Source organism: Episyrphus balteatus, chromosome 3 (assembly GCF_945859705.1).
Source record: "Episyrphus balteatus chromosome 3, idEpiBalt1.1, whole genome shotgun sequence".
Lineage (NCBI taxonomy): Eukaryota > Metazoa > Arthropoda > Insecta > Diptera > Syrphidae > Episyrphus > Episyrphus balteatus.
Window position 1 is genome coordinate 125569282 of NC_079136.1, and position 27039 is coordinate 125596320.

The 27039-nt window shown below is 28.0% G+C and overlaps 1 protein-coding gene across 2 annotated transcripts; it reads left to right on the top strand.

Moving 5' to 3' along the window:
• Positions 1–114: 114 nt before the first annotated feature.
• On the top strand, positions 115–24331 carry LOC129916838 (sodium/potassium-transporting ATPase subunit beta-2). Of its 2 annotated transcripts, none has more exons than XM_055997027.1 (6): positions 115–533; positions 21230–21370; positions 21436–21555; positions 21720–22012; positions 22084–22252; positions 23321–24331. In XM_055997027.1, the coding sequence occupies exons 1-6, from the start codon at positions 347–349 to the stop codon at positions 23422–23424; spliced, it is 1014 nt and encodes a 337-aa protein (XP_055853002.1). In that variant the 5' UTR covers positions 115–346; the 3' UTR covers positions 23425–24331. The 2 variants fall into 2 exon arrangements, with proteins under 2 accessions (XP_055853002.1, XP_055853003.1); XM_055997028.1 differs by lacking the exon at positions 115–533 and adding an exon at positions 5839–6435 and having other exon boundaries at positions 23321–24330.
• Positions 24332–27039: the final 2708 nt, after the last annotated feature.

A 27039-nucleotide genomic window follows, 5' to 3' on the forward strand; every position in this document is an offset into this window, starting at 1 on the left:
AACTTTGCTAACCATATTAAACGGAGACCCTAGATAATATACAAAGTCTGGTCCCGCATCATCTTATATCGCATATACAAACTATACTACAGAATTGGAATTAATTTTTTCAGATTTTATTAGTAATCTGGATCGGGACGCGGTCGTTTGGGCAGCACAAAAACTTTACCGCGGATTCTATTCTTAAAGAAAAAGAAAAGGGAAACGGAATTATCTTCTTTTTTTTTTTTAAACTCCTGCTGCGATTATTATTAATTCGGTTCTTTATATTTTTTTTTTCGAAGTGACTTAGTGTAAAAGAATATCCTTAAACGAAATTAATTAATTAATAACTCTCGATCGTATAATGGATTCGAAAGCAAAAGGATTACACAAGGAAACGGGAAAGAAAACGACATTAGCCGAAGAATCTATCGATGCTTTTCAACAATGCTACTCAAGACCACCACCGCAATCGAAAAAACAAAATTTCAAGGATATGATATGGCAACCTGATAAGAGGTTATTTTTTGGAAGGACATTTCCCAGTTGGGGTGAGTATTTTTTATAAAGTTTTTTTGATCCTCATCGTGCAAAGGCTGGAAAAATATACAACAAGATTATATTAATTTGACCTTCAAAACTGCTACAAAAAGGGCGTTGCAATGAATTTGCTATCAAGTTGTAAAATTGGAAATTAAATATTTGTATTAGCATTTCTTCGCAAACTGTCGATTTCTGATTCTAATTTTTTTGTGAAGTTAAATATTCTTAACTTTTTATGTTTTGTTTTTTTTTTTTTAATTTTCATAATTTTTTTTAATCAGCTTGCTTTAATAAAACATTCTTGTTTAAATGAACCCAAAAAAAAAACATGCATATACTGACTTAGGCCCTGGAGATATAGTTTATATGTAACTTTTTGAAAATCTAGGGCAGAACCTCATCAAACATTTTTCCTTTAAAGCTATATCTAAAAAAATACCTCATAAGTCAGCAAAAACCTACCTACATATTTCAAATTAGAAATCTCGTGCGGCGCCATCTAGCGTCAAAATCGGCAAAAATTATTGGACTTTTTCTATAACTGGATTCTCGAAGAAGCCTTCAAACTGTAATTGAAAACTAAAAGTTTTTCGAAAGCCTGGTTGTTGAGTTATTTGCATCGAAACTTAACCTGAGATAACGGTGAAAAGGTGTCCTTTTTCTTAACACGTTATATCTTTGGATCTAGAGCACATAAAAATGTTATTTAAATTTAATACGTACAATTTACACAATCTTAAATTGAAAAACTTGAAAAAAAGATAGATTTTTTTTGGTATTTTGATGAAAACTGATTGGGTTAAAAAAAAACTAGCTCTTTTTGTAGATGTTGTATAGACATGGTCGGTATAAAAATTTTGAGGCGAAACAACAAGCTTTCAGATGATATAAAATGTATTATAAGTTCTCATAAAGAAATGGATTTAATGGTGTTGGAAAATGAAAATGATTGTTTTGAATAAATTACACCGGCACACAAAATAAAAAAAGTGTCATGTACCAGGAACCAGACCTATCTTTCTATATGTTTTTGGGCACGCTGAATCCGAATTTCAATTTCGTTTGGCCCTGTCACCCTCCAGTTTTGAGTAAAATGCAAAAAACTAAAAAAAAGGAAGTTTTTTTGCCTTTTTTGGGTGACCGGGCAAAACGGACTCAAAATTCGGATTCAACGGGTCCAAAAACATATAGAAAGATAGGTCTGGTTCCTGATACATACAACTTTTTTTTTGGTGTGCTGGCACTTTCGCGACATGTCGCTTTCATCCCCGGCACACAAAAAAAAAAAAGTTTCATGTACCAGGAACCAGACTTATCTTTTTTTTTGGACCCGCTGAATTCGAATTTCAAGTCCGTTTTGCCCGAACACCCTTCAGTTTTGAGAAAAATGCAAAAAACTCCAAAAAAAAACATAAAAATTCAAACAAAATGCAGTCACAGCTCAAAACTGGAGGGTGACAATGCCAAACGGACTTGAAATTCGGATTCAGCGTGCCCAGAAACATATAGAAAGATAGGTCTGGTTCCTGGTACATGACACTTTTTTTGTTTTGTGTGCCGGTGTTATTTTTATACTTTTTGCGCATTGTAAAAATTTTAGTATGTCTTTTTTCCTTGGGAAAATTTGTAAGCATTTTGTATTGTAATTTTTTTTTTCAAAAAATATGATTTTTTAAGATTTCACTTCTACCACGCGTAAATTGCACACATGATTTTTTTTTAAGGCAGATAACTTAAGTCTCGAAAGAAGTTTTGGTTTGCAGATATGAGTTCAAGGTGAACAGGTCTATGCATTATGGTAAATAATTACAGGATACTTTATTTTTCATTTCTCATGGAGCCTTGGCATCCGGGGGATTGCTTCATCTGGCTAAATTGTGTGGATCATAATTTTGGGTATAATTTGGTATGACATGCATTTTGTTCACTTTGTTAGTAATTTCTCATGTTTGCTGTTAAAAAATATAGTGGCCAAATGCAAATTTGTGTTCAGCACCCCAAAAAACTTATTATTTATGTAAAATCAATTAAAAATTATAACAGAACTTTCACATATGTACAATTTGTTTCATTATTTATCATTTGATTTCTAATTGCTGCATGTCTACATTCTCGCCAAATACCTGACTAAAAAAATCTTGAAAAAGTAAATGAAATTTGCAAAAATAAAAATAAATCATTATACAAACTCTGGCAAACTACCCAAATTTATTACCTACGTGAAAATCATAATTTTCCAATAAAAAATTATTCGAATAAATTCCAATTTGATAGAATAAGCAGAGATAATTTTCTCTATAATTTTGAAAAAATGCACCATAGTATATCTTACTCTACTTGAGTTGATCTCTTAATTTAAAACTAAGTATCGTTTTTGGTATTTCTCTTAAAAGGTAATGTGTATTGTGTTTTGTGTTTGTATCTTTCAAAACTGGTTTTGAAATTTGAACCACCTTAAACTGTTATATACTTACCTGCAATATTATTGTTGCGTGCGTAATAAATTTGAGTAAAAATTGAGTTGCACAGGAGTGAGAAAATGCTTTCCAGAGGATGCACAAAAATTAATTCATGAATGAGTAGTAATTTTACGTTTTAAACAGATCATGCGCTTTTTCAATTAAAAAAGTTTTTGCACTCAGAATCTTATTTCTTTACCACTTTTGCATTTGAATTTTAATTTTAAAGATTTTTTTCTTTTTTTATACAAACTATGCATATTTTAACATTTATGATTCTTTTACCAAAACAAACCTTAGGAATACTCCATGTTTCAAATCTTGCTGAAAGGACACGCGATTATGGTAAATCGGTCAGTTGTTATCGTATCCATCAATGATTTTATAATTTGCATTTTTTTTTTTAACAACAAGCAGGCGATACTTACACTTTTCTAAAGGGCCATAGCATAGGATTAAATATGCCAAACAAAGAGGCAAGTGATTTGATTCGAGGGTAACACAATGTCGAATGGGCTAAAATGATTTGCGTTACAGATATATTACCTATTATGTTTTACACGAAGTAATTGGTAACATCTTAGATTATTATTATTAATTTGTTATTGTTAATTAACAGAATACTTTGACTATTTTTATTATTTTTGGTATTTTTATTTTGAGGGTGGTGAACTTTCACAAGATAAGGTTCAAATTGATAAATGTTCAGCAAGGAGTTGAATTTGAAAAAAAACAACTTTTTTTTTCTAATTTTGGTTTATCCATATTCAAGTATAGCTATTTTCTTGGTTTTTACTTCGTTAAGATATTTTTTAAAAACCTATTTCTGGGTTAAAATATTTTTTTTTTTTTTTTTGAAAAATCAATTTCTTGAAAACAGATAAAATCAAAATAATTTTTTTTTGTAAGGTTAGTGATTATTAAATTATTAAAATTGACAGACTAATTTTTTTTTTTTTAATGTAAGATATGTTTTTTTTTATATAAGATACTATTTAAAAAAAACTATAAATTCTTCTTTATAGGAAACAGGTGATTCATATAATTCATTTTGAGTTCTAAAAACTTTAAGAATTTTAATAACATATTTTTAAGTTTTTTTTTTTTATTTTTCTTATAAAATTAAACTTAAATTATTCTTTTATAACCATTAAAAAAATTATTGTAATTTTATTAGATTGAATAAAAACTTGCAAAATAAAACAAAATTTTCTTTTAAGATTACCTACACAAAAATAACATATTTTTAAATGGCATCACAAAACATTTTTTAGAAAATATTTTTTTTTTTTCAAAAAATTTTGTAAAGCAAATTATAAGTCCAAAAATGTTATTTTTTTTTTTGATAAATTAGACTTAACATTAATATTGAGGTTATTAAAACTTTTCTGCTCCAAAAATTTAGTTAAAATTAGATAGGAAACGTCGTTAACGAGAAAGTCATTAATCCAGAAAACGGTTCTATGGCAGGTAAAATTAATAAATTTTTAATACATGGTCCCAAAATTTTATTAAATACAATTTTTTTGCTTAATTAGAATCAAATACCTATATTAAATACAGAATTTTAAATGTTTCATCAGATTAATATGAAAACTCTGAAACGAGTATCAACATTTACAATTACCTCCACACAAAAAACCGAAACTCTCACAAATTCTATGGAATTTCTCTCAACCAAGTGTTAATTAATATAATTATTTCATGCACCTAACAAACTATCGATATCACATTTCACAACCTCCCTCAAACAAAAATATTAAAAAAAATAATAATTTAGCGCCACCCTGCGCCCAATTCAAAAACCACGCTCAGTATCTACTCGAATTAAAGTCTCACTCAATTCACACCTATTTCTCAATATAACACTTAAAAAATTCTTCCACTTACTGACTCTGAGCTCTACTATCATATCACCAAAACCACCAACACTGAGCCACCACCCTATACCTAATCATCATAGTGCAATCCATAGTGTTGACTCACTCTTGGTTAAATATTTCTCCAAGTTTAAAACGTCAAAAGAGCAAAGAGTTCATACCGATTCCAAACGCATTTGATATTATTTTATTCAAAAGTAGGTATTTCCTCTAATATAATCGTGTGGATGTATTTGTGTCAATTTTAACTCCATACTAAGCTGATGATGATGATGTGAGCTCCCACTGAGCTATGACTATGTGTCAGTAAGTAGCACAGTAAATAATATCACATTTCGAGTGAAATTCAAAGTCAAAACTGTAATACTATGCTATTCTCTGGGCTGACTGATGCAGGCAAATAATAAATTTTTGTAGTATTCCTCAAGTTGTTTAGTAAGAAAATTCGAAAAAGGCGGTTCCTCTACTCTCTACGTTGTCTTTTGTCGGTTGCCAAACGTTGTTGCACGTACCTGCTACAAAATACTACCGCTGTCTTAACGAAAAAATACAAAATAGATTTTATATGAATGATTTTTTTTTTTTTTTGTATCAAATAAAAAAAAATAATAATAATATCGAACTCGTGTATAACAAACCACGCGGGGTCTTCTAACTTCTATAAGGTCCAAAGCCGCGCGCCATTCTTCTGACATTTTTTAACATTTTTTTTTTTTTTTGTATCGAAATTCATCAAGGTGTGGTCGTTGCTACAAAATTTTAAGGTCTTTTTCTCTTACAAACTCTTGTAGCTTCTTCCATCGACTCTGACTCGACTCTCAAAAAAAAACAACAACAACAATAAACGACAAAAACAGGAAGATCTGCTGCTGTGACTATATTCGTCATTAAAACAAAGCACCCTATAAAGAAGGAAAAAAAAAATCACCCGAAAAAATTTATATATCCAATATTTTTTTGTGTTTTTATTTTTTTTTTTTTTTTTTTTTGTGTCGTGACATAAAAATATATCGGCATCGTCCCAAACCAAAGATAGAAATATTAAGTCAAAACGTTTTAGATATTATTGCTTAGTTGGGTGGTGTGTACGGAAAAGTCAGTTCACCTCTCGAAGTGCATTGCTGCTGCTCTCGTGTATATTCTTCTATAGTGAACCATCTCTCATCAGAGTGCCTTACTACTCTACTAAACTCAGTGTTTAACTAGCATCTCTTTGTTTTTTTTTTGAATGATCTTTTGACCTAAAATTCGACCTTTTTTAAAAGATTACATAAAAATACTTCTATAGTGCTTCTATAGTGATCCGCTAATGATTTTTTGATTGCAATCGACAATTTAAGTGGCATTTTTTTTTTTTTTGAAACGCCACACCAAAAGTGTAAAAAATTTTAAACAAAAAAAAAAAAAAGTAAAAATTTGACGAAAAAATCAAAATTTTGATCGAAAAATGTCGAAATCACCTCACATGGATGACGCGCTGTTTGTGCGACAAGCGCGCCCTTTCCACCTTGGCAGATTCCTTTATAATGCAGAGGAGGGAACTGTCATGAACCGTGACCGAACTTCCTGGGGTGAGTACGACCTAAATTTTCCCATCAAAATTTTGAATACAAAATTCAAAATTTAATGAAAAAAAAAAAAAAAAAACACTTCTTGCATAATTTTTGAAAAATTTATTTTATTTTTAAAAACTATGCAGCAGCATCTTTCGAAAATTATGCAGGTTTTTGTTGACGTCTTTCCCTTTCTTAATTTTTTGCACATTTATAACCAAATTTATAGGTAACTAAAAATAAAATTACCTACAGTGCAACAGAAAGTGTATCTGTTGTGTACGGTCTTGACATTTTGGCCATAACACAGATGTACGGTTTCATTTATTATTTATCGTGTTTCTAGTTCATCTTTTTTTTTTCGTTTGCGGAAGAAGACGAAAATTCATACATAACCTAACTTTTTTTTTTTTTTTTGTATTATTTTTCCCTCTGATTCCATTATTTTGTTTGTTTTCTTAGCCACTAGGAGCACTACAGAACTACCTGACGCTTTCTTTATTTATCGAAGAAACATATATATAAAAATAAAAATAATAAAAATGCCGACTCTCTGGTGGAAACATCTGTTAGATATAGTTTAAGTATCTGAGGAGGAATAATATAAAATGAATAACTTGTTTACACTCTCGCATGTGTCATAGGTCTTTTAGTATTTTTTTGTGTGGATTCTGCGTTCAAATTTCTACGCACGCACGCTTTATTGATTTTTTTTTTTTTTGTATTTCTTTGAGTTGATATTGGTGTTAGTGAGAATGTTTACCCTAATAAAAACAAGGTGTATTCTGACTCTCTCTCTCTCTCTCTGAGTTTCTCTTTGTTTACAAAACATTATTATTATATTTTTTGTATGACAATTCCGATGTTAATGTCCTCGAACGACCTCTTTTGAATGATGCAGAAAAGTCCTTAACAATGGAACCCAAACAAAAAAATGCAGGTGACAACTGTTGGTGACGTGGCATACTATCTACTTTATAGGGTGCTAAATAGTTTATGCAGACATTTTTTTAAAAGGAATTTCGCTAGGTAACGTAATTCGTTTTTAAAAAAAGAATTGTAATTAGTCTAATTTCCATTATTAACAAATTAAAAAAAAAAAAAGAGTTTTTTAGTCATTTGGGAAAAATTAATAATAAACTTATGCCTCTTGGTTGAAATAAAAAAAATTATTAAGCTTGAATAGACATAGGAAGAGTATTTAAGAGTTGAGTCATAAATAAGATAATTTGTATATTTTTTTATAGAATTAGATATAGCACTTGTGTAAGGAAAATTGTAGTTTTACATACATTTTGGCAATTATTTTAAACAAAGCAAACACAAAAAGAAATTTCACTTAATTTAATTAAATACAAATTAAAAACCATTTATTTTTCTTTAAGAGAATGTAGAATGTAATGAAGAATTGTAGTAGTTTACGTCTAGCCGAAATATGCGGCGTTTGTCTACGATATTCATATTAGTCATTGGGCACGTTCAAACACCTATCGGATAGGCTATCTGGGATACCCGTATCTGGAATATCTTTTTGAACAAAGAGGTATCCAGATAGCTTGCCCAAGCAGCTACTAAAAAAATATGTAAATATTGAGAAGAGGAAACTTTTTCTTTTGAGCAAATTACATTTTTTTTATTGTTGACTAGTACTTGCACAATCGCTTTGACTTTATTCCTTGCAATTTTTTTTTTATTTTGAAGCTGAATAATCTCCCGAAAAGTAATCAAAATAAAAAAAAGCCAAATGTATATCAGCTGATCACTCGGATAGCTGAGGTATACCAGAAATTCTGGGATACCTTCAGATTATTTTTTGACAGAAAATGGTTCGGTTCCTTGCTAATTTTTAACATTGTTTACAACAGCAAAAAGCTATCCGATAGCTTTATGTTAGCTCTTTGAACGTGCCCATTGTCTCAAAGACATTGTTTGTATAGCGATGGTCTTAACAGTTATTTTTGAATACCTAAATGTTATAATAGTTACTGTTATATTATGGTAACAGTATTTCTTAGCAGTTATTGAGTAAAAGTTATTTAGAAATAAGTTGTTAATTAAATAATAATTATTTTTATGGCTAAAACTGGGTTTTATGGTTTTTTCTAATAGTTCCTATGGCTAGAACTGAACGAAATTAAAAAGGGACCACATTGCAGCTATCCAATACAAAAAGAATTATTAAAATTGGTTCACTCAGTCCAAAGTTATGAGGTAACAAAAAAAAAAAAAAAAGGTTGTCTGTAAAGCCGGTTTACGGACGATGATTTTACGTGATAACGTCGTAAGAAAACAGGTTGAGTGCTTTTAAAATGAGCCATTTGAAGCGTTTATTTATTTCAAACAATCATAATTTACAAGAAAAAGCTAAAAAAATAACTTTTTTTCTTTTCTCATTATATTAATTTTTTTATTTTAAAAGCTCACAAAAAAAAATTATACCATTAAAAAGCCAAATATTTCTTCTAAATAATAAAATCATTTTTAAATTTTTACAATGAGCAAAAAGTATTAAAAAAATTTATTTAAAACAATAATTTTCATCAAAAAAAAACCAAAGAAAACATGTAAATTTATCTTCTCACGCTATTAAATCCATTTTTTTTAAACAATCTCTAAAAATTTTTACACCATCTGAAAGCTTATTGTCTTAGCTAAAAATATATAATATATACATTATCAAGTCTATGAGACATCTATAAAAAGAGCTAGAATTTTTTAAACTCGATGAAATTTCATCAAAAAAAGCAAAAAAAAACATTTATTTTTATTTTCTCATGCTATTAAATGAATTTTTTCCCTAACAACCTATACAAAATTTTATACCATCTAAAAGCTTATTGTCGATCAGGTCTATGAGATATCTACAAAAACAGCTAGAATTTTTTGAACTCGATGAAATTTAATTAAAAAAAGCAAAAAAAAAAAACATTTATTTTTATGTTCTCAGGCTACGGAATCAATTTTTTTGTTTGACCACCTTTAAAAATTTTATACCATGTGAAAGCTTATTGTTTCACCTTTCAAATGACGTATCAATCTCATTTCAAAGATGCCTACAAGAGAAGTTAGAATTTTTTAAAGTCAACCATGTCGAATTTCCAGACAGCGATTACGGTACTTCCCACACTGGTGGCTGTTCGGGGGGCAACAGATCTCCACTGGTGTTTTGAGGTTTTTCGCAAGTTTCTTGATTTAACATTGTGTAGCTTGTAGTTAGTCTAGCGTTATGTGTGATATACCAATTGAAAGGTAATTGTATCAGGATGCTCATTAATGTTTAATCAAATTTCTATCTGCTCTTGGTAAAAAGTTATAACCTGTTGAATTCTAAAATTTTATTTTACCGTTATCTAAAAATTGTGTTCACTAAAATTATTGAAATTTCGCACACATATAGTCGTAGTCATGGTCTATCATTACTCCCTATGTAATATTCCTCTTTCTATTAAAGAAAAAAGGTAAAAATAAAAAACGATGAAAATCGGTTAAAAACGGCAAAAAAAAACTGTTTTTTAAAAACTTATTTTTCTCCGTATTCAGTCAAAACTCTTTTAACGATTCCAATTTTTTGCACATGTATGCACATTTATCAGTCCTACATATCCCATATAACTTGAAAGCTCCAAAAAAAAGCTAATAATAAAAAACTACCAAAAAATACCCCTAAAAAAGTAGGTATTTTTCAAAAATTCATATTTCTAAACGCAGAGTGTTGGAAAAAAATCCGTATGAAATGCCTAATTTTTTTTCCTTCATCTTTCAGCTGGCACCTTTAGAATTGTCAAAAAAAATTTCCCCTACCCATAATCAACATACCCACAACACCTGATCAACGTTCAAACAAAACGTTATAGCGGAGTTCCAAAATTTTTTAGAATTTTTTCTTAAATGCAGTTATCCTTAAATCAGTCTCTTCTATCTATAACAAAAAGAATCAACTCTCTACGACCAAGCGTTTAGATTTTAGCCCAAATTTCATCTTTCCGTTTTACCCCTGTTTACCCTATTAAATGACGGAATTTTTAAAAATTCTTCATTTGGATTAGGCTTTAGATTATTATCTTTCAAATAAGCTTTAGGAGATCGCACTGCGAAAGTGCGAGAGTGTAACGCTAGAAAATGGCGTCACTTTTTTGTGGTGGCTGCCATGGTTCATCGATTTATAAGACGTTATCACGTCAAAAAAAAAAATACAGATGAATTGAATACCTCCTCCTTTTTGAAAGTCGGTAAAAAAAAAATATGAAACAACAAAACTGCTTCAAATTTCAAACCTAGAACTAGTTTTGTATTTTATACATTCTTCTCAATAAAATAATGGATCTTAAATAACACTTTGAGGAGAGCCTTTTCACACCAAAATGTAATCTACAATCTCACCAAAAGATTTGAATTTGTTCCCATAGCAGTTTTTTGATTGGGATTTTTTTTTTTTTGAATTCTAAGAAAAACTTTCGATCGAAAAAATGTGATTTGAGTAAAAAAAAAAACTAAACTCAAGAATTAGCAAATTTTTGTTTACATCAGTTTTTTTTCATACCTACTAAGCATTACGCATTATAATTAAAGTAAAGCCTTAACTAAATTCACCGCTTTTTGCAAAACTAAAAAAGCAAAAATATTTGTTTTCTAGTTTGTTTGTTAAAAAAGTTTACAAATCGTTTTGCATTATTTTTGTAAGTTTTCAAGTTGGAGTTTAGAATTTTTCACTTCAAAAGCCTATGAAGTCAAGGCTAAGCAATGTCAATTTTTGTTTAAATAAATATTTTAAATCCAAATAAGCTTTGTAGAAGTGTTCTTAAGTGTTTTAGGGATGGTGAACTCTAATCAGATAGTCAGAAATATTCAATTTTGAAATAGACCATTAAAATTTTTCTGTCTTCGGATTCGAGGTCAGCACCCTTAAAACGTTTTTGGTTCTTGTCACAAAAAAGTTTAATTTTGACCAGTGATATTAGTCAAAAAAATGCTTAAAACTATCTTCTCTGAGAAAATCAATATTCAAAATTAACAAAATAAAAAATCAACCTTTTTTTCTTGCAGTACAGGAAGGATCATAAGCAATTTAGAATTCGCAAAAACATTAAAAATGTGAAAAAAAGGAAAACCGAGTTACAAATTTTGATAAAAAGAAACCTATAAACTTTGGCAAAGAAGGACGTACTATTAAAATAAAAAAAAAAATGTTTTTTTGAACTATTACGAGTACTTAACTTACAGCATCGTTTTCTTTCTTTCTGACTTTCTTTGAAATGAACTGATTTCAACGAAAATTTGTATGAAGAAGCGTTTGAGTACCTAACTGAATTGTCAATTTTTTTTTAATGAAGCCATGATTTTTTTTGTTATTATTTGTTTTAGTGTGTAGAATAACAATTTCTTAAGAATGGCATTCCTATTATATATATTTTTGAAAAATTATTGAAAGTTTAAAATTTGGTAAATTTTTATAAAAAATTACATAGCTATTTAAAGAAAAAAAAAAACGAAAATCTAACGTTTTTCAAAAAACATTCCAAAAATTATTTCATATACATGAAATTTAATTGTACTTTGTTGGGAGTTCAAAAATATTAAAAGAGATGTTTTTGAACTTAAAAATTAATTTTATTTTTTTAACCGAATTATTTTATGGATATGATAAGCAAAATACGTTTAGAATTCTGAATTCTAGCATATTATTGGTTTTTAATCAAAATTTTAAAACTCGAATACCTACAAATACAATTTTATTGCTTATAGTTTCAAAAATTAAATGAGATATTTGATTACCTACACAGGCCATGTTTTATGTTTTATTTATTATGAGAAAATTTCAAAAAAAAAAACCTTAAAAATCGCATTAAAATTTTGGATATTTGCAACTTTTGAGGTTGTTAGGGCAAAACTAACTTCAGATGCGGATTCAGTCTTATACGCAGCATTTTTTATATGACCTACTGTTAGGATGCATCCAGGGGCGGATCCAGGATTTTTTTCTGGGGGGGGGGGGGGCACAAGGGACGGATTGGCAAAAAAAAACAGCAATAACAGTTAGAAATAAAGTGAAGTACCATACGACTGACTAACAAGCAGAAAATTTTAACGACCCACAGTGGTCTAAAACCTGGCCAAAAATATTTAGGCACATTTCCCACATCAAATAGGTACCATATGACCAAAAAGTTATTCGGAAGGAAAAATTTTCATTTTCTTGTTACAGTAAAAGCCACTTAAGTGCTAACCCTCTTACTCCTGGATTAGCCGGAAGAAAAAAAATATAAAAAATCAGAAAATGCACGTACCTACAATTCTTTATTTAATTTTTTGACTTAAGTTGTTTCACCAAATAGTTTTTGAGAAATTAAGTTTTAAAAATGAAATTTTGAAAAAATAATGTTTACGTTTTTTAATTGATTTTGTATAAAATTTTGCAATATTATGGACATAATTATACCATTAGTTAATGACCTAGTAGTTTTTAGTCAAATACTAAAGACTTCATTCTAATAAATATTAAAGTTCCTAAGAATAACAAAAAAAACTGAATCATACTTTTTTGCCGGGAAACCCAGTTTTGTTTTTTTTTTATTTGCATTAACCTTTTGTAACCCAAGGTCGTAAATTTAAAAATTAATAAGTCAATCGATTGGCCTTTATCTTTAATAAAACACGTATTTTTTAAAAATTCAATAAAGTCATTATTTACTTAGTTATTTCGATATTTTGGGAGTAAAAAAAAAGTTTAAATAATTTATTTGTATATAAAAATGCAAAAATTCAAGCAAAAAACTATCTAATATTAATTTTTAGGCACTTTCCTAAAATCCAAAAATAAAACCCCGTGGGGTTTACTAACAAAAACTATTTTTTTTCTGAATTTCGTAGTTTTTACACAAATTTGCTTATTTTCAAAAAAAGCCCAACTTTCAACATTAACTGTCAATTAAAAACTATTGGTGCTATTTATTAGAAATTTGAAGTACTATTTCGATAAAGCAATACTTAAAGATTATAATATTAGAAGCTTCAAAAGAAAAAAAAAAAAATAGTTTGTAGAGCTTTTATGCAATCTTTTTCGGTTTGTTACAGAAATGTCACATGGGGCTACAAGGGGTTAAATTGTTTTATACCTCAAGAATATTGTGTTCAAATTGTAGGTCTCTTGGAGCCAAATTGACTAAGTTATGAGTATTTTAATACTTCCCTTAGGAACGTTTTAGTCCAGAGTTCAAAACTTTAAATCGTTATCCCCACAACTAATGTTTTCAACGCCGGTGCTCCTCATAACTTCAAAACTACTGCACCGATTTTTTTGAAATTTGGAACACTATTTTTTTTACATATTTTTAGAGGTATCCCTGGAGAAATTTTCTCAATAAAATAATATTTATAAAAATCTATAAGTAAGGTTCGCTTTTGAGGAGTTTTTTTTTCAAGGAGTCTTTATTTTCGGGGTGCAAACTTGGGCAAACTTCTGAAATGCAAGTTTGTTCTACATATCCAGCAGTTCTATAATATATGTATAGTTTATGCAATTTTGTGACGTGTTCCGCTATTTTAAAAACACTAATGTTAAAAAAAAAACAACGAAAAAAGTGCAAATTTTTTGACCCCTCTGTATGAAAAAATAGAGTTGCATATACAATTATTTTTTTTATATCATTCAATGTCATTCGATGTCCATATCAAAATTTTTCACCAAAATCACTTTGAAAATTCACTTTTTTTTAAATCGAAAAAAAAAAAATTCGTGTGTACCCAACAAATAGCCGTTTATTTATTTGTGAGGTGGAGCTATTCATGGGAAAGGAATGCAACAATCAACAAAATTCGCATTTTCAGCCAGAAATAGACAAGAGTTTCACTCAAGTTCTTTCTGTTATTATTCATATATTTTTAAAACTCTTATAGTTTGATTTCCTTTAAGTATGAACTTTAAGTTCTGGGGGGGGCACGTGCCCCCGTACCCCCCCCCCTGGATCCGCCTATGGATGCATCAAATAAAGCAACACTGGTTAAACTATTAATATTCAAATATTCTAAATAACAATTTTTTACTTATAGCTATTTCCAAAGCTAGCCCAAATTAAGATTTTTTCTTTTTTCAAATTTAAGTTTTTTAAAGGTCGCTAAAAAAGTAGCTTTTTTGTCGAAAAAGTCGCTATATGAAAAAAAAAAGTCGCTAAACCGTTTTTCTATGTTTTTACATAGAAAAATAAACACAAGTTGTAGTGAAACAAAGTTTTTATTGACAACAATAAAAATAACAAAATTAGAAACTAAATAGTGGTTGTCTGTGAAACCGGTTTACGGACGATGATTTTACGTGATAACGTCATAAGAAAACAGGTCGTGTGCTGTTGTTAATAAAATGATCTAAAAATTATTATTAATTTGCCAACTTTCTTGTAAAAAAAATTATAAGATATAATAAATCTTATAGTAAAGTACTTAAACTAAAGATTAAGACCTAACATATATATTAGGGTGGGTCAAAAAAAAAATCGAAATTCGTATTTTTTTGTTTTGGTACATCGAAAACTCGATTGCTAGACACCTCTAGAATATATTCACCAAATATGAGCTTTTTATCATTAATGGGAAGGTCCTCCGCTTTTCAATTTTCCATTTTTACATCAAGCTTCTACTAAAAAAAATATGTTTTTTATTAATTGAATTTTTAGCCAATTTTTTTACATATTCTTGTAGAAAATTGAACGCTCTATAAAAAAGGTTAAATATACTTTTTTGAATTATCTAAACGTTTAGTAGATATTTGAGGTCCAAAAATCGAGAAAATCTTTAAAAATTCGTTTTTTGTTCTTAATTTTGTAACAAATGGAAAAATTATAATAAATCAAACGCGCATGTAATATTCTTGTAGGAAACAGATTGCTCCACAAAAAAGGTCTTAATAACTTTTTTTATTAATCTAACCATTTGAATGATATTCGAGGTCAAAGTTAAACAAAAATATAAAAAATTTTTTTACTTTTCAAAATTTTCTAATTCACTGAAAAGTCATTATTATTAAATAAGTAAGACGGATTATTGTCAGGGCTTAAATGTTCTACAAAAAAGTCCTTGACATCAAATTGGTTGCTTTAACCGTTTAGAAGATATTCGCATCCAAGTCGCAATGCATAGGGACCATAAGAAAACTATTGAAATCAGTGGGCATTGGTTTGGAATGAAGGTGGCACCATTTAATAGCGTCATAAAAAAAAACAAAAGATTCATCATAACCGGACCAGCCATTCTCGTGTTTTACTTTTCATGATTTTTTTTTTGTTGTTGAATGAATCCAAAACCTCAGACCTGCAATAGTTTTTCTAAAAATCAATTAAATATTTATTAAAAATTAAAATTTTCAGTTAATTCAATTTCAACAACTATTTTTGTTGTTTATATCTTTTTTCAAGTAAATTAACATCTGATTCAATTAACTGGTATATACTCGTTGACTCACAACTTTTAAGTCATATAGTTATGATGATGAATATTGAAATAAATTCTTCATTCATTACAGACTTCCCCGGAAGATATTGTCTGAAGAAGAATCAAGTAAGCGCCTTATGAGTAGAATAATATAGATCGGCGACAGCAACGACGACGATATGCGATAGAATCAATTGAGTAAAAAAAAGCGACAAAAGAAAAAAAAATACACTCCATATCCCTTTAATAGTTATTAAATTTTTACAAAATAAGGTTTTTTTTTTTAAATATTGAAAATAATAACAAAAGTTGACTATTTTTTTTTATATTATTTAAAATTTTGGAAGCTGAAAGTTTTTGAGTAAGATGAAGAGATATAGAAATGGTAAATTTGTTAAAAAAAAATGATGAAACAATGATAAAGATAATTTTTTTAGAATTTTGTTTAAGTTTGATTTAAAAAAAATATGTAGTTATAAGAAATTAATTTAGATTTCTGTATAAAACTATTAAAAAAAAAATGTAAGCCCATTTTTTAGCATCTTTAAAGAAAAATTATGAACTCAAACAAGTGATGCTGAGTGTTCGTCCATCAAAACTTAAAAGGCTGCAGACCCATGAACAATCCATAGACGTTCCATCAATTTATTAAGTGGTTAATTTCATCAAAAGAGGGGTTATGAAAAATTACTAATGCGGTTAATTTATGTCAAATAAGGTCAGATTTTTTACTGCTACAGAAATTCATAAAAAAAGAAAAGGAAATTATAATTTAATTATTGCAGCTTTGATGCACTTTTTAAATCAAAAGAGGGCCATTAAAAAAAAAAATAAAAGTAATTCTATCAAGAGAAAGTGCAAAAGAAATTAAAAGGTAAAACAAAAAAAAAATATTCTATAATTCCTTGGCATCAAGATTTTTCTTCCCTTGCAATGATGATGAAAGGTCACAAACTTAATTTTCTTTGTGGACAGTTTTTTTTTAATTTTTTTTTTTTTTTTTTTAAGAAAATTTACAAAAATTTAAATGTCATACAATTGGCAAATGAACAAATTTGGCGCACTGTAAATAAGAAAAAGAGAGAGAGAGAGAGAGAGAGAGAAATTGTTGCGTTCTTTCTATAGCAGATCAACTAAATTCGATGTAGCGAAAGTCTTGCGAAGACAACAACGAGACAAGACATTTATTAATAGGTACCTATATCTCTATAACCATATCTAATTTGAATTTGTTTTGGTTTTGTATCTTTAAGATACAAATCCGATTAAAAATAGACTCGAAGTGGATAATTCTTTGTGCCAAATGCAAAAAATTATTTTATTGCATTTTATATAGAACTTTTTTTTTTTTTAATATTTATTTATTTCAAATGGTTTTGCTGCTGGCACAGATGCACTTTAAACAAAAATATTAAGCATTCCTCTTTTACTTTTTTTTTTTTTTTGTTAAAGTACCTATCTAAATTGTTCCATATTCTTGATTAAAAAGTAATCAAATTGTCATTTATTATTGTATAATAATAGGGTTCTGGCTGTTGTATACTCTGGTACTCTGATGGAATTCTTCTTCATTTTTTTATGTCACGATACTTTTGCGTGATGCGGCGGCGATATTGTGTTTATGTTGTGCTTAAAAGCCTATTATCGTATTGCACACGTCAATCTGGAGTGATTGTTTGGCTTTGTGAATGAAAAAAATTCTTTCATTCATGGCCAGAAAAAAAAAATATATATATATAGGTAATAAAATTAACTTGAGGGATGGATGGTATGGGTATTGCATTTATAAACGCTTGAAATGTGTTCAAGGATTTCCGTGCGAATTGAAATTGAGTGGATGGTTGCAATTTTTTTCAAGGCTACAAAAAGTGTTCTGGAAGTGCATCTCGAGCACGAAATTAAATATTTATCTACTCAAAAATTATTAAAAAGCTTTAAAACCAAAAGATCAAGCAAACAAAATTGTCATCTAGACTGCTGTCAAGAGAGGAGATGATAGGAAGAATGAACTGCTCGGATTAAATCATGATCACCTCAAATTAGGATCCGAAACTTAACTCAAAACCTAAAATTCTTAATTAAAAACTAAATTCACTTAACGCAATCTGTCATTACTAATATTATATACCACACTCTATTTAGCCTTTCAAAAATCATGAGTCACCCCGTTCAATTAATAGGCTTTGTGAAAATTAAAAATGAGAAGATAGAAAAATACTGACGAAGGCCCGGAATTTTGCCATACCTAATTTTTTGTTACCTCAAATTACTATCAAAGAGCTGGAAGTGATGAAAACTGCTTAATTTTCTGATATTAAAACCTTTCATATTTTATCTTAAATCGTTATTATATTTAATTTCAAGATAATATCAGAGATGGTGTAACTTGCTGAAACAGTAGCTAAGGGTTCTTTGCATATATAAAACAACTATACTCCAACCAAAACAGACATTTTTGTTATAAAATTTTGAGCCCTGCTGAATTTTGATTTCCATCAAACTTTTTTTTTCAAAGCTGTATTAAACCCCCATCAATAACACTGGTCTGCAAAATTTAACTTTTTTTTTTCTCCTTCAAATAATTTTTTGATATTTCCTGAATCTAAATCTGGTTTCAGAAAAATTCTATCAGGTACCGTTTTTGTAAAAATGATTTTTGAAAAATGTGAGTAGTTTCTAAAAAATAACCCTTTTAGATTCATTTGAACTTGTATAAAATTAAAACTATTTGTCGCATTGAGCTCAAATTTGGAGAACTTATTTTTGATAATATGACCTATCTTTTACATTCATGTTTACTCATTTTTTAAAATACTGATTGACAAAAAAAAGTAGACATTTCGAAATCCTTCACTTTTTAGTAAATCCTACATGAACAAAAGCACCTTAATTAAGGAAAATGTAAAATATCAATGCCCATTATATTTAAAAAGTCAAATATGTAAAGAAAACCAAAATAAAATACATTAAACCAAATTTTTACGTGTTTTGTAATTTTATATACTATTTTTTCTATTTAGAAATATCTTATTTGTAATAAGCCATTCGATAAACTGCCTTCTAAAGCTTCAGATTTGTTTTTCCTAGAAACAATAGTACACTTTTCTTATAGTTTTTGATGTGCTGAGTTAGAATCCGAAGTGAAAAAAATTCTATCACGTCAGGATTTTAAGATATTCGCATTAAAGTATCACAAAATCAAGTTTTTTTTTAAAAATCTCAAAAAAGCTACTATATCTCAAAAACCAGAGGTAACCGAAATTAAAAGAATTCGGATTCAAAACCAGCACACTAAAGTCCATTAGAAAAGTATACTTTTGTTCTAGGGAGAAAGATATATTAATTTTCAGAGATCAGTTTCTTTATGGTAAGATATGCCAAACCTACTAAACTTACTTAAATTAAGATATCTCGGAGAAGAAAAGAGATATTGAGAAGATTGAAATTGAATTTGAAAGAAAAAAATAAGTTCTTTCATAAACCGTATCAATTTTAATTGAAAAAGATTACATTATGCCAAAATATTTCTTCGAAAACAGCAAAAAAAAAAAATGGGTTTTTGAGATTTTCTAACGGGAATATCTAAAAAAACGTGACGTGCTAGCTCAATTCTGACTTCGGATTCGGAATCAGCATACAAAAATCCTTTAAAAAAGTATAGTTTTATTTAAAGGAAGATTTCCTTGCAGACCAGTGTAATAAAATACAAGTTAATCAAGATCAAGTTTCGAAAGTAACAGTTCTTCACTTTTAGTAATATTTCTCCACGAAATTAGTTTTTAAAATAGGTACACCGTATTAAACGATATTGCCTTTTCAAAAAAAAAAAAAAAAAACCTAAAAATGTTGATAATATGATTTTGATTTTTTGACTAGACTATTTAATACTTGTACCACTGCCGAAAACCAATATGTGCATTAAAACCACTCTTTTAACTTGTTACCCAAAAAAAGGTGCAATTTTTCGATTTTTTTTTTCTTATTTCTTTTATTTAAAAAATTTTGTTTTAATTTCTATTGTCGTGAAATATCTCTTCCAATTCTTTAAGATGACCGTTTTGAAGAATACAATTTTCTAAAATGACAACACTTTGATTTTAAATAATTTATTATGTTTTTTGAAAATTGCCCTCTTAAAAAATTGAAAAAAAAACATGGTTTTAGACAAACAAAATTTATTTGAATGCACTTCCAAAAAATGCATTTTTTTTTATAGAAAATCAAGTCAAATTGAGAGTTTGGTTTTATTAAACAATAGGTACACATTCAAATATCAGAAATATACGACTGGGTCGCACGTAGTTCCTCTTATAGTAAAATCCGTTTTTTTTTTCAAAATTGATATTTTTGAAATTTTTACTTAGTATTTTTAATTAAAATTAATTTAACGCTTCAAACAATTTTATTGTTGCATCGCTTAATTATTTTACTTATAAGTCGAAAATCAAGTGAAAAAATCTATGGTAGGTACCGTTGAAAATGGGCCAAAAAGTCAGAGCAGTTTTTGAGAAAAATAACTTTTCACATTTTGTCTCATGGCAAAGTTCCTTTTAAATTTATTGTAAAAAAAAATCTAAAATTCTAATCATCGTAATATCATAGATAAGATATATGTAACCTTTTGAGTTGGATTGTTTTTACGATTTTTGAAACGAAAACTGCTGCAAAAAGTAGCAAAATGTACGAACTTACTCTCAGTGTCTACAATTTTTGAAAAACTTTTTATATTTTTAATTTTGGTAGATGCAAATTAAAAAAAAAAAAACATATAATTTCTTCAAATGATTTCATTTGCTTGGAAGCATTTTTAGAGGAAAAATTTTCAAAATGGTCATTCTTTCTGGATTTACCAGTCTTTCAACTTTTCTTGAAAAAAAAAACACCTAAAATATAAATTTCAACAAATTTAATGCCCCTTTTCTAAGAACTTGATTTTCAAAAAAAAAAAAATAAAACAAAAATTTATATTTTTAAATCAGCAAAATGCATAATTTTAGGGAATTTTTCTATGTTGGATCTTAGGGAAATAAAACCAAGACAATCTGATTTTCTGAAAATAGCTAGTTTCGCATGAAAAAACTCTTAATAATTTGATATGAAGAATTACCAGTTCTGGGGATGTTTTTTTAAGAAAAAAAAAAAAAAAATTGGTTTGTTATCTACTATTGAAGCTATTGATGATTTTTCAAGGCATATAGGTCTCATTTTAATCGATGCTTTTTTTTTTGGACATTTTCTTTGTGTCATCTTTAACTTATATTTTTTTTAATCTAATTTCTATGCTAAAATAAATAAATTTAGCTTTTTGTTGTGCCATACGTATAGCATTTTTTTTTCTATTTAAATTTTACTTTCCATACTAATCTATATGTTTTTTTTTTTCTATTTTTAGCAAAAATTGGCATTTTCTATTTTATATTCTATGGAGTTTTAGCTGCGCTTGTTGCCATCTGCATGTGGGTATTCCATCAAACTTTAGATTTAACTGAACCAAAATGGAAACTCGAAGAATCAATAATTGGAACAAATCCAGGTATAAAGCTAATTTTTTTTCAATTTAATACAATTTAATATTATCAATTTATTTATTTTTTAAAGGTCTTGGTTTTAGACCATTACCCCCAGAGGAAAATGTAGAGAGCACATTAATTTGGTACAAAGGCACTCAATATGAAAACTACAAACACTGGACAGATTCGCTTAATGAATTCTTAGAAGGTAAATAAAATTTATATAAAATCATAATTTTTAGTCATCATTATTTTGACCTCTTAATACAACCTTATCAACTTGTAGATTATTTTTATCATCGTTTAAGAAAAAACTAAATTTTTAAATATTTCAGACTGAACAATTTTTTGTTTTCTTAATTTTATTTCAAGTTTACAAAGTACCTGGTCTTAAGCCTGGACGAGGTGAAAATATTTTCAACTGTGATTACAATCGACCACCGCCACCTGGACATGTTTGTGATGTTGATATCAAAAGCTGGGATCCATGCACCAAAGAAAACAATTACAGCTACCACAAAAGTGCGCCATGTGTCTTTTTGAAGCTAAACAAAATTTTCGGTTGGATTCCGGAATTCTATAATACAACAAATCAATTACCCCAAAAGATGCCAGAGAACTTAAAAACTTATATAGGAGAAATTGAAAAAGCTGATGCTAAAAAGGTTTTTATTTAACTTTTTGGAACATTTTTTTTTGCGAAAATAATAACAAATTGATTTATTTTTGCATATAGATGAATACAATTTGGGTATCATGTGAGGGTGAAAATCCAGCTGATCAAGAAAATATTGGTCCAGTTGATTATCATCCGATGCGAGGCTTTCCTGGATTCTTTTATCCATACACAAATGCCAAGGGCTATCTGAGTCCTCTTGTAGCTGTGCATTTCCAGCGACCAAAGCGTAAGTTGATTTAACAGAAAAATTGAACAATTGGCTGAATACAAATTTTTAAACGTTCTCAACCGCGGGAAAAATTCGAACATGTTTGGATGCCAATAACTCAGCAACCAGACTTCCAAGAAACTTTTGATTTTCACTTATCAATAGAGCTTAAAAAGACCTTTCTGTTGATGTCTCACTCGATGAATTTGGAGGAAATTTTTTAAAATGCAATTTTTTTTCGAAAATCTGAAAAAAAAATAAATTTGTAATTTTTTTTACCTCAACACATAAGCCTGTTCACTTTGAACCCATAACTGTGAACCAAAACTTATTTCAAGACTTTGGTCCGCAGATATCTGCCACTGAATGTTAGAAAAAAAACATGTTTGGATACAAATAACTCAGCAACCAGATCTCAGCGAAACTTTTGGTTTTCAGTTATGAAAAGAGCTTAAAAAGACCTTTCATTTGATGTCTCACTCGATGAATTTGGAGGAAATTTTTTAAAATACAATTTTTTTCGACAAGGGGTTAACCTTGATTTTTTTTCGAAAATCTGAAAAAGTAAATTTTTAATTTTTTCACCTAAACGCATAGGCCTGTTCATTGTGAAGTCATATCAATAAACCAAAACTTATTTCAAGACTTTGGTCCGCAGATATCCGCTTCCGAATGGAAAGAAAAAACATGTTTGGATGCAAATAACTCAGCAACCAGACCTCAGAAAAACTTTTGGTTTTCAGTTATGAATAGAGCTTAAAGAGACCTTTCTTTTGTTATCCCACTCAATGAATTTGGAAGCAATTTTTTAAAATGCATTTTTTTCGAAAATCTGAAAAAAAAATTTGTATTTTTTTTACCAAACTGCATATATTTACCAATTCTTTATATAAAAAGTTTTAAAAATGCAATAAAACTGGGCTGTAAGAGCATTTTCGTACACTCCAGTCGTATATTTTATTTTGTATTTCTTTTAAAATGTCATTGTTTTTTTTTTTAAGTTTTAGCAAAATAAACTAAATAAATAATATTTAAATATTTAAATTAATACCTATGTAGTACTAATAAATTGTTTATTAATTTTAGGAGGAATCATCATCAACATCGAATGTAAGGCATGGGCCAAAAATATATTATACGATCGCAAAGAAAGAATGGGATCTGTACACTTTGAACTTCTAATTGATTAATACCAAAATAACAACAACAATAATAATAAGTTTTAATTTTTCCCATCAGACTTGAGAGTTTCAAAAACAAAAAAAAAAACAAAAAATCGTGAATGCTTCTTTCTATAAATAAAAAAATGTATTTTATATAATAATCTATGTAGAAATCTCCTCCTGCCTCTTCACATTATTTCTCTGTCCATTGCAGAATCTTTATTATTATAAATATTAATTCTAAATCAAAAATCAAACAAAATAACAAAAAAAAATTAAAATTGACAAAAAAAAAAAAAAGAAAAAAACGGACCAAACAAAAAATCTTTTGCTCTTTTAAAAAAACAATTTTTTATATAAATATTTATGCACATTAAATAAAATAGCAAAATAGAAAAAAACATTTTTACAAATGTATTTATGTATACTTGTAGCTATTTTACACATTTTGAATAAAATTTTACAAATTTTTATCCACATCATCCTCCGAAATACAATATTTCTCAAATAAAATAAAATATTAAATATTTATTATATTTATTAACTGCAAATCAAAGCGAATCCCGAATCTCGAATATTTAAAAAATAAAATTTAAATAAATTATAAAAAAAAAAAAGAATTTAAGAAGAACACTAAGAAAAATATTATATTATATTTATTGCTTATTAGTTTATTACAACTTAACTGCCATTAAAATGAACCGAACAACAACAACAAAAAATAAATAAATTCAAGTGCAGATTTTTTTTTTTTTTTTTAATTTAACAACAATTTCTCTCCTTTCACTAGACGAAACAGAAAAAATAAAGTAAAACAGTTTAAGTTAGATATTGTATCTTTATCCAGAGAATTTTAATATAAATTATTTATTCTTTTATTTTTTGGTAATTTTTTGTTTAAGTTTTAATTTTTTTTTCTTTTAATTTAAGAAACAACATTCAATAGTTTAAAAAAAAAAACACAAAATAAATTACATCAATTTTAATTTCAAAACAAAACGAAATGTAATGTAAAAAATAGATGTTTGAATGACAATTTGTCATTGTATTTTAATTTTAAGTTAAAACAATTTGCTAAGACAGATCAATAAATGAAAACAAATAAATTAAAGTGTACAAAAAATCGAAATAAAATTAAAAAAAAAAATATTGTTTTGATTTGTATTCTTTTGAAGTTGCCAATATTAATATATTTCATGGATATATCCATCCATCTATCTTATAGTAATGAATCGAAGAATGATTGCCAATACGTCAATTTGTAGCTTTTACACACACACACTTTTTATGTATGAAAAAATGAAAGATATCTTACCTAGCAAACGAAATAAAAATAATTTGAAGTGCATTACATTTGGGTAAAGGCTAGATAGAAAATGTGTGGTATTTTATTTGCTATTTTTTTGTGGCAATTGATGATAGACATACGCCTTTATAAAAGAGAACATTTTTTTAAAGGCCAAAGCTTCCAGCTGAGTGTAGTGGGATAAAATTATTTTTATTTCTAATGTAAAGCCTTGAACAATTTAAAGAGCAATAACCCTATTTTTGAATAAATAAGATTTTAGAAAAAAAACTATGTATTTATAGCTTGTAAATTGGATTTGATGTTTTTGGCATTTATTTTATCATGAATTTGATTTGAATTTCATACCTATTTTATGTCTTAATTTTGTCTAGGGCAAAAATAGCACTCATTTTTTTTTTCTAATTTTATTATTTATAAGAACAGAGAATACTCAACTTGGCCATATTGGTTTAGCTTTTTATAACCGCGGAATGAAATTTTGTATAATTTTTTTAAATTTTAAACTTAAATGGTCACTGTGGCGTATGCGTTACATATTTTCAAACAAATTTTCAACTTTTTTCTTTTAATAAACTAGATACTAGAAGATTGGACACATAATAAAATTTAAAGACCGAGTCAAATGAAGTTTTATCCACTAAAAATAAAATAATAAATTATAGTTTAGATAAAATTAGTTTACATGTTTAAATAATTTTTATTCGTTATGTAGAATTAGCTGACTAAATTACTTGTATTTAAAAGATTTTAGCTCTAGTTCCAGCACCCTATTTGGTTATATTTTGAATAATTCTTTTTGAAAAGACAACTTGTTTTATTAAACACAAAGTCAAAGTTAAAAATTTACATAAAAAAAAAAAAAAATGTTAAGCATACACCCCAGTGACCTAAATCTTAAATCAAAAATTCTAATCGAGTTTTTTTCACAATTTCCTGATTTTGTTTGTTATAATTCGATATTTTAAGGATAAGGCGCTTTTTTTTATGATTTTTTTTAATGACAGCAATAACGTCGCATGTACAATGTACATCTATATACATGAGTTTCTCTCTGAAAAAAAAGTGTTTACTCTTCAGAAAAATGCTACTCTGAAAATAAAATTAGAAATTAAAATAATAATTAAAACGTGGAACTGTTTTCAATCTCTCTCAAGTCCTTTCTCTGCTAAGGCAAATGAGATGATTGCCTAATGCCTATACGAAATTCAAATTTTAGATGAGATAATTTTCATTTCTTATCAGACTTCAGCTTAAGTCGTTGTTAATCATGGCATTTTTCAACAGCTATTTGGCCTAACAGTTTAATACTCGAAATGTAACACAAGGAACGCAGCGTCAATGCCCAAGGGCTGTGAGTATTTTTTTGTGGTTTCTTTTTTTCAAAATTCAAACAACTTTCACAAATTTTAAAAGTCAGTAAAATAATAGACCAGGGTCGATAATTTTTGAAACCAAAAAAAATCATAGTAGGATGAAACCCATTGGAAAAAGAGGTGAACATGATGAAAATTAAAAGAAAAATAAATTACATGCGAGCCAAAATAAGGTGAACAAATTAATATTTTAAATCAAATAAATTACAGTGTATTTGGGACATAATAAGGTAAGTTTTCACCAAATTTCGTAGAAAAAAAACATTTTTTTGAAAAAGATAAAAATAAAAAACCAAAAAATCGGTTTTTTGAATTTTACACATAAATTTTGAGGTTATGTGAAAAAATTGTTGATACAAAAGTTGTAGATTTTTTTATTACCTACAACTTTGCCATACAACTTTTTTCTATAGGATTTGTAGTTTTGCCGGAAATCGAGATATACCATTTTTTACCATTAAAAACTCAACCCACCCACTTCCAGAACTCGGCTCGCCCGTAATTTATTTTTTCTTTCATTCTTATCATATTCCCCTCCTTTTCCAATGGGTTTCATCCTACTATGATTTTTTTGTACTTTTTAATGTTTTTGAAGGCATCGGCACTGGTCTAAAAGAAAACTCATGTTATATAAATATTGCTGATTTTAGTAGTTTTTGAAGTGAAAACTTCTCTAGTATCGTAGTGATTTGAAACAAGATGCTGATAATTTATTACCTTTCATTTGATATATCACACATAACGGTACGTGCTCTACAAGTTATATAATCTTTAATTGAAAAACTTGAAAAATACCTCAAAACACCTGTGAAGATTTGTTGCCGATGACCAGCCAGCAGTAGAGGAAGTAACGTAATCTCAGTTTGAAATTTCGACATGGTTGGCTTTAAAAAATTCTTACTTTTTTTGTAGGCATGGTAGGTAGAAATATTGAATTGAAGCGTCATATAAAAGGTGAAA

Coding starts and splice junctions, on each gene's coding strand:
- LOC129916838 (XM_055997027.1), top strand. CDS start 347: ATGGATTCGAAAGCAAAAGGATTACACAAGGAAACGGGAAAGAAAACG. Junction 534..21,229: donor AAGGACATTTCCCAGTTGGG/GTGAGTATTTTT, acceptor TTCTATTTTTAG/CAAAAATTGGCATTTTCTAT. Junction 22,013..22,083: donor AAAAAGCTGATGCTAAAAAG/GTTTTTATTTAA, acceptor TTTTGCATATAG/ATGAATACAATTTGGGTATC.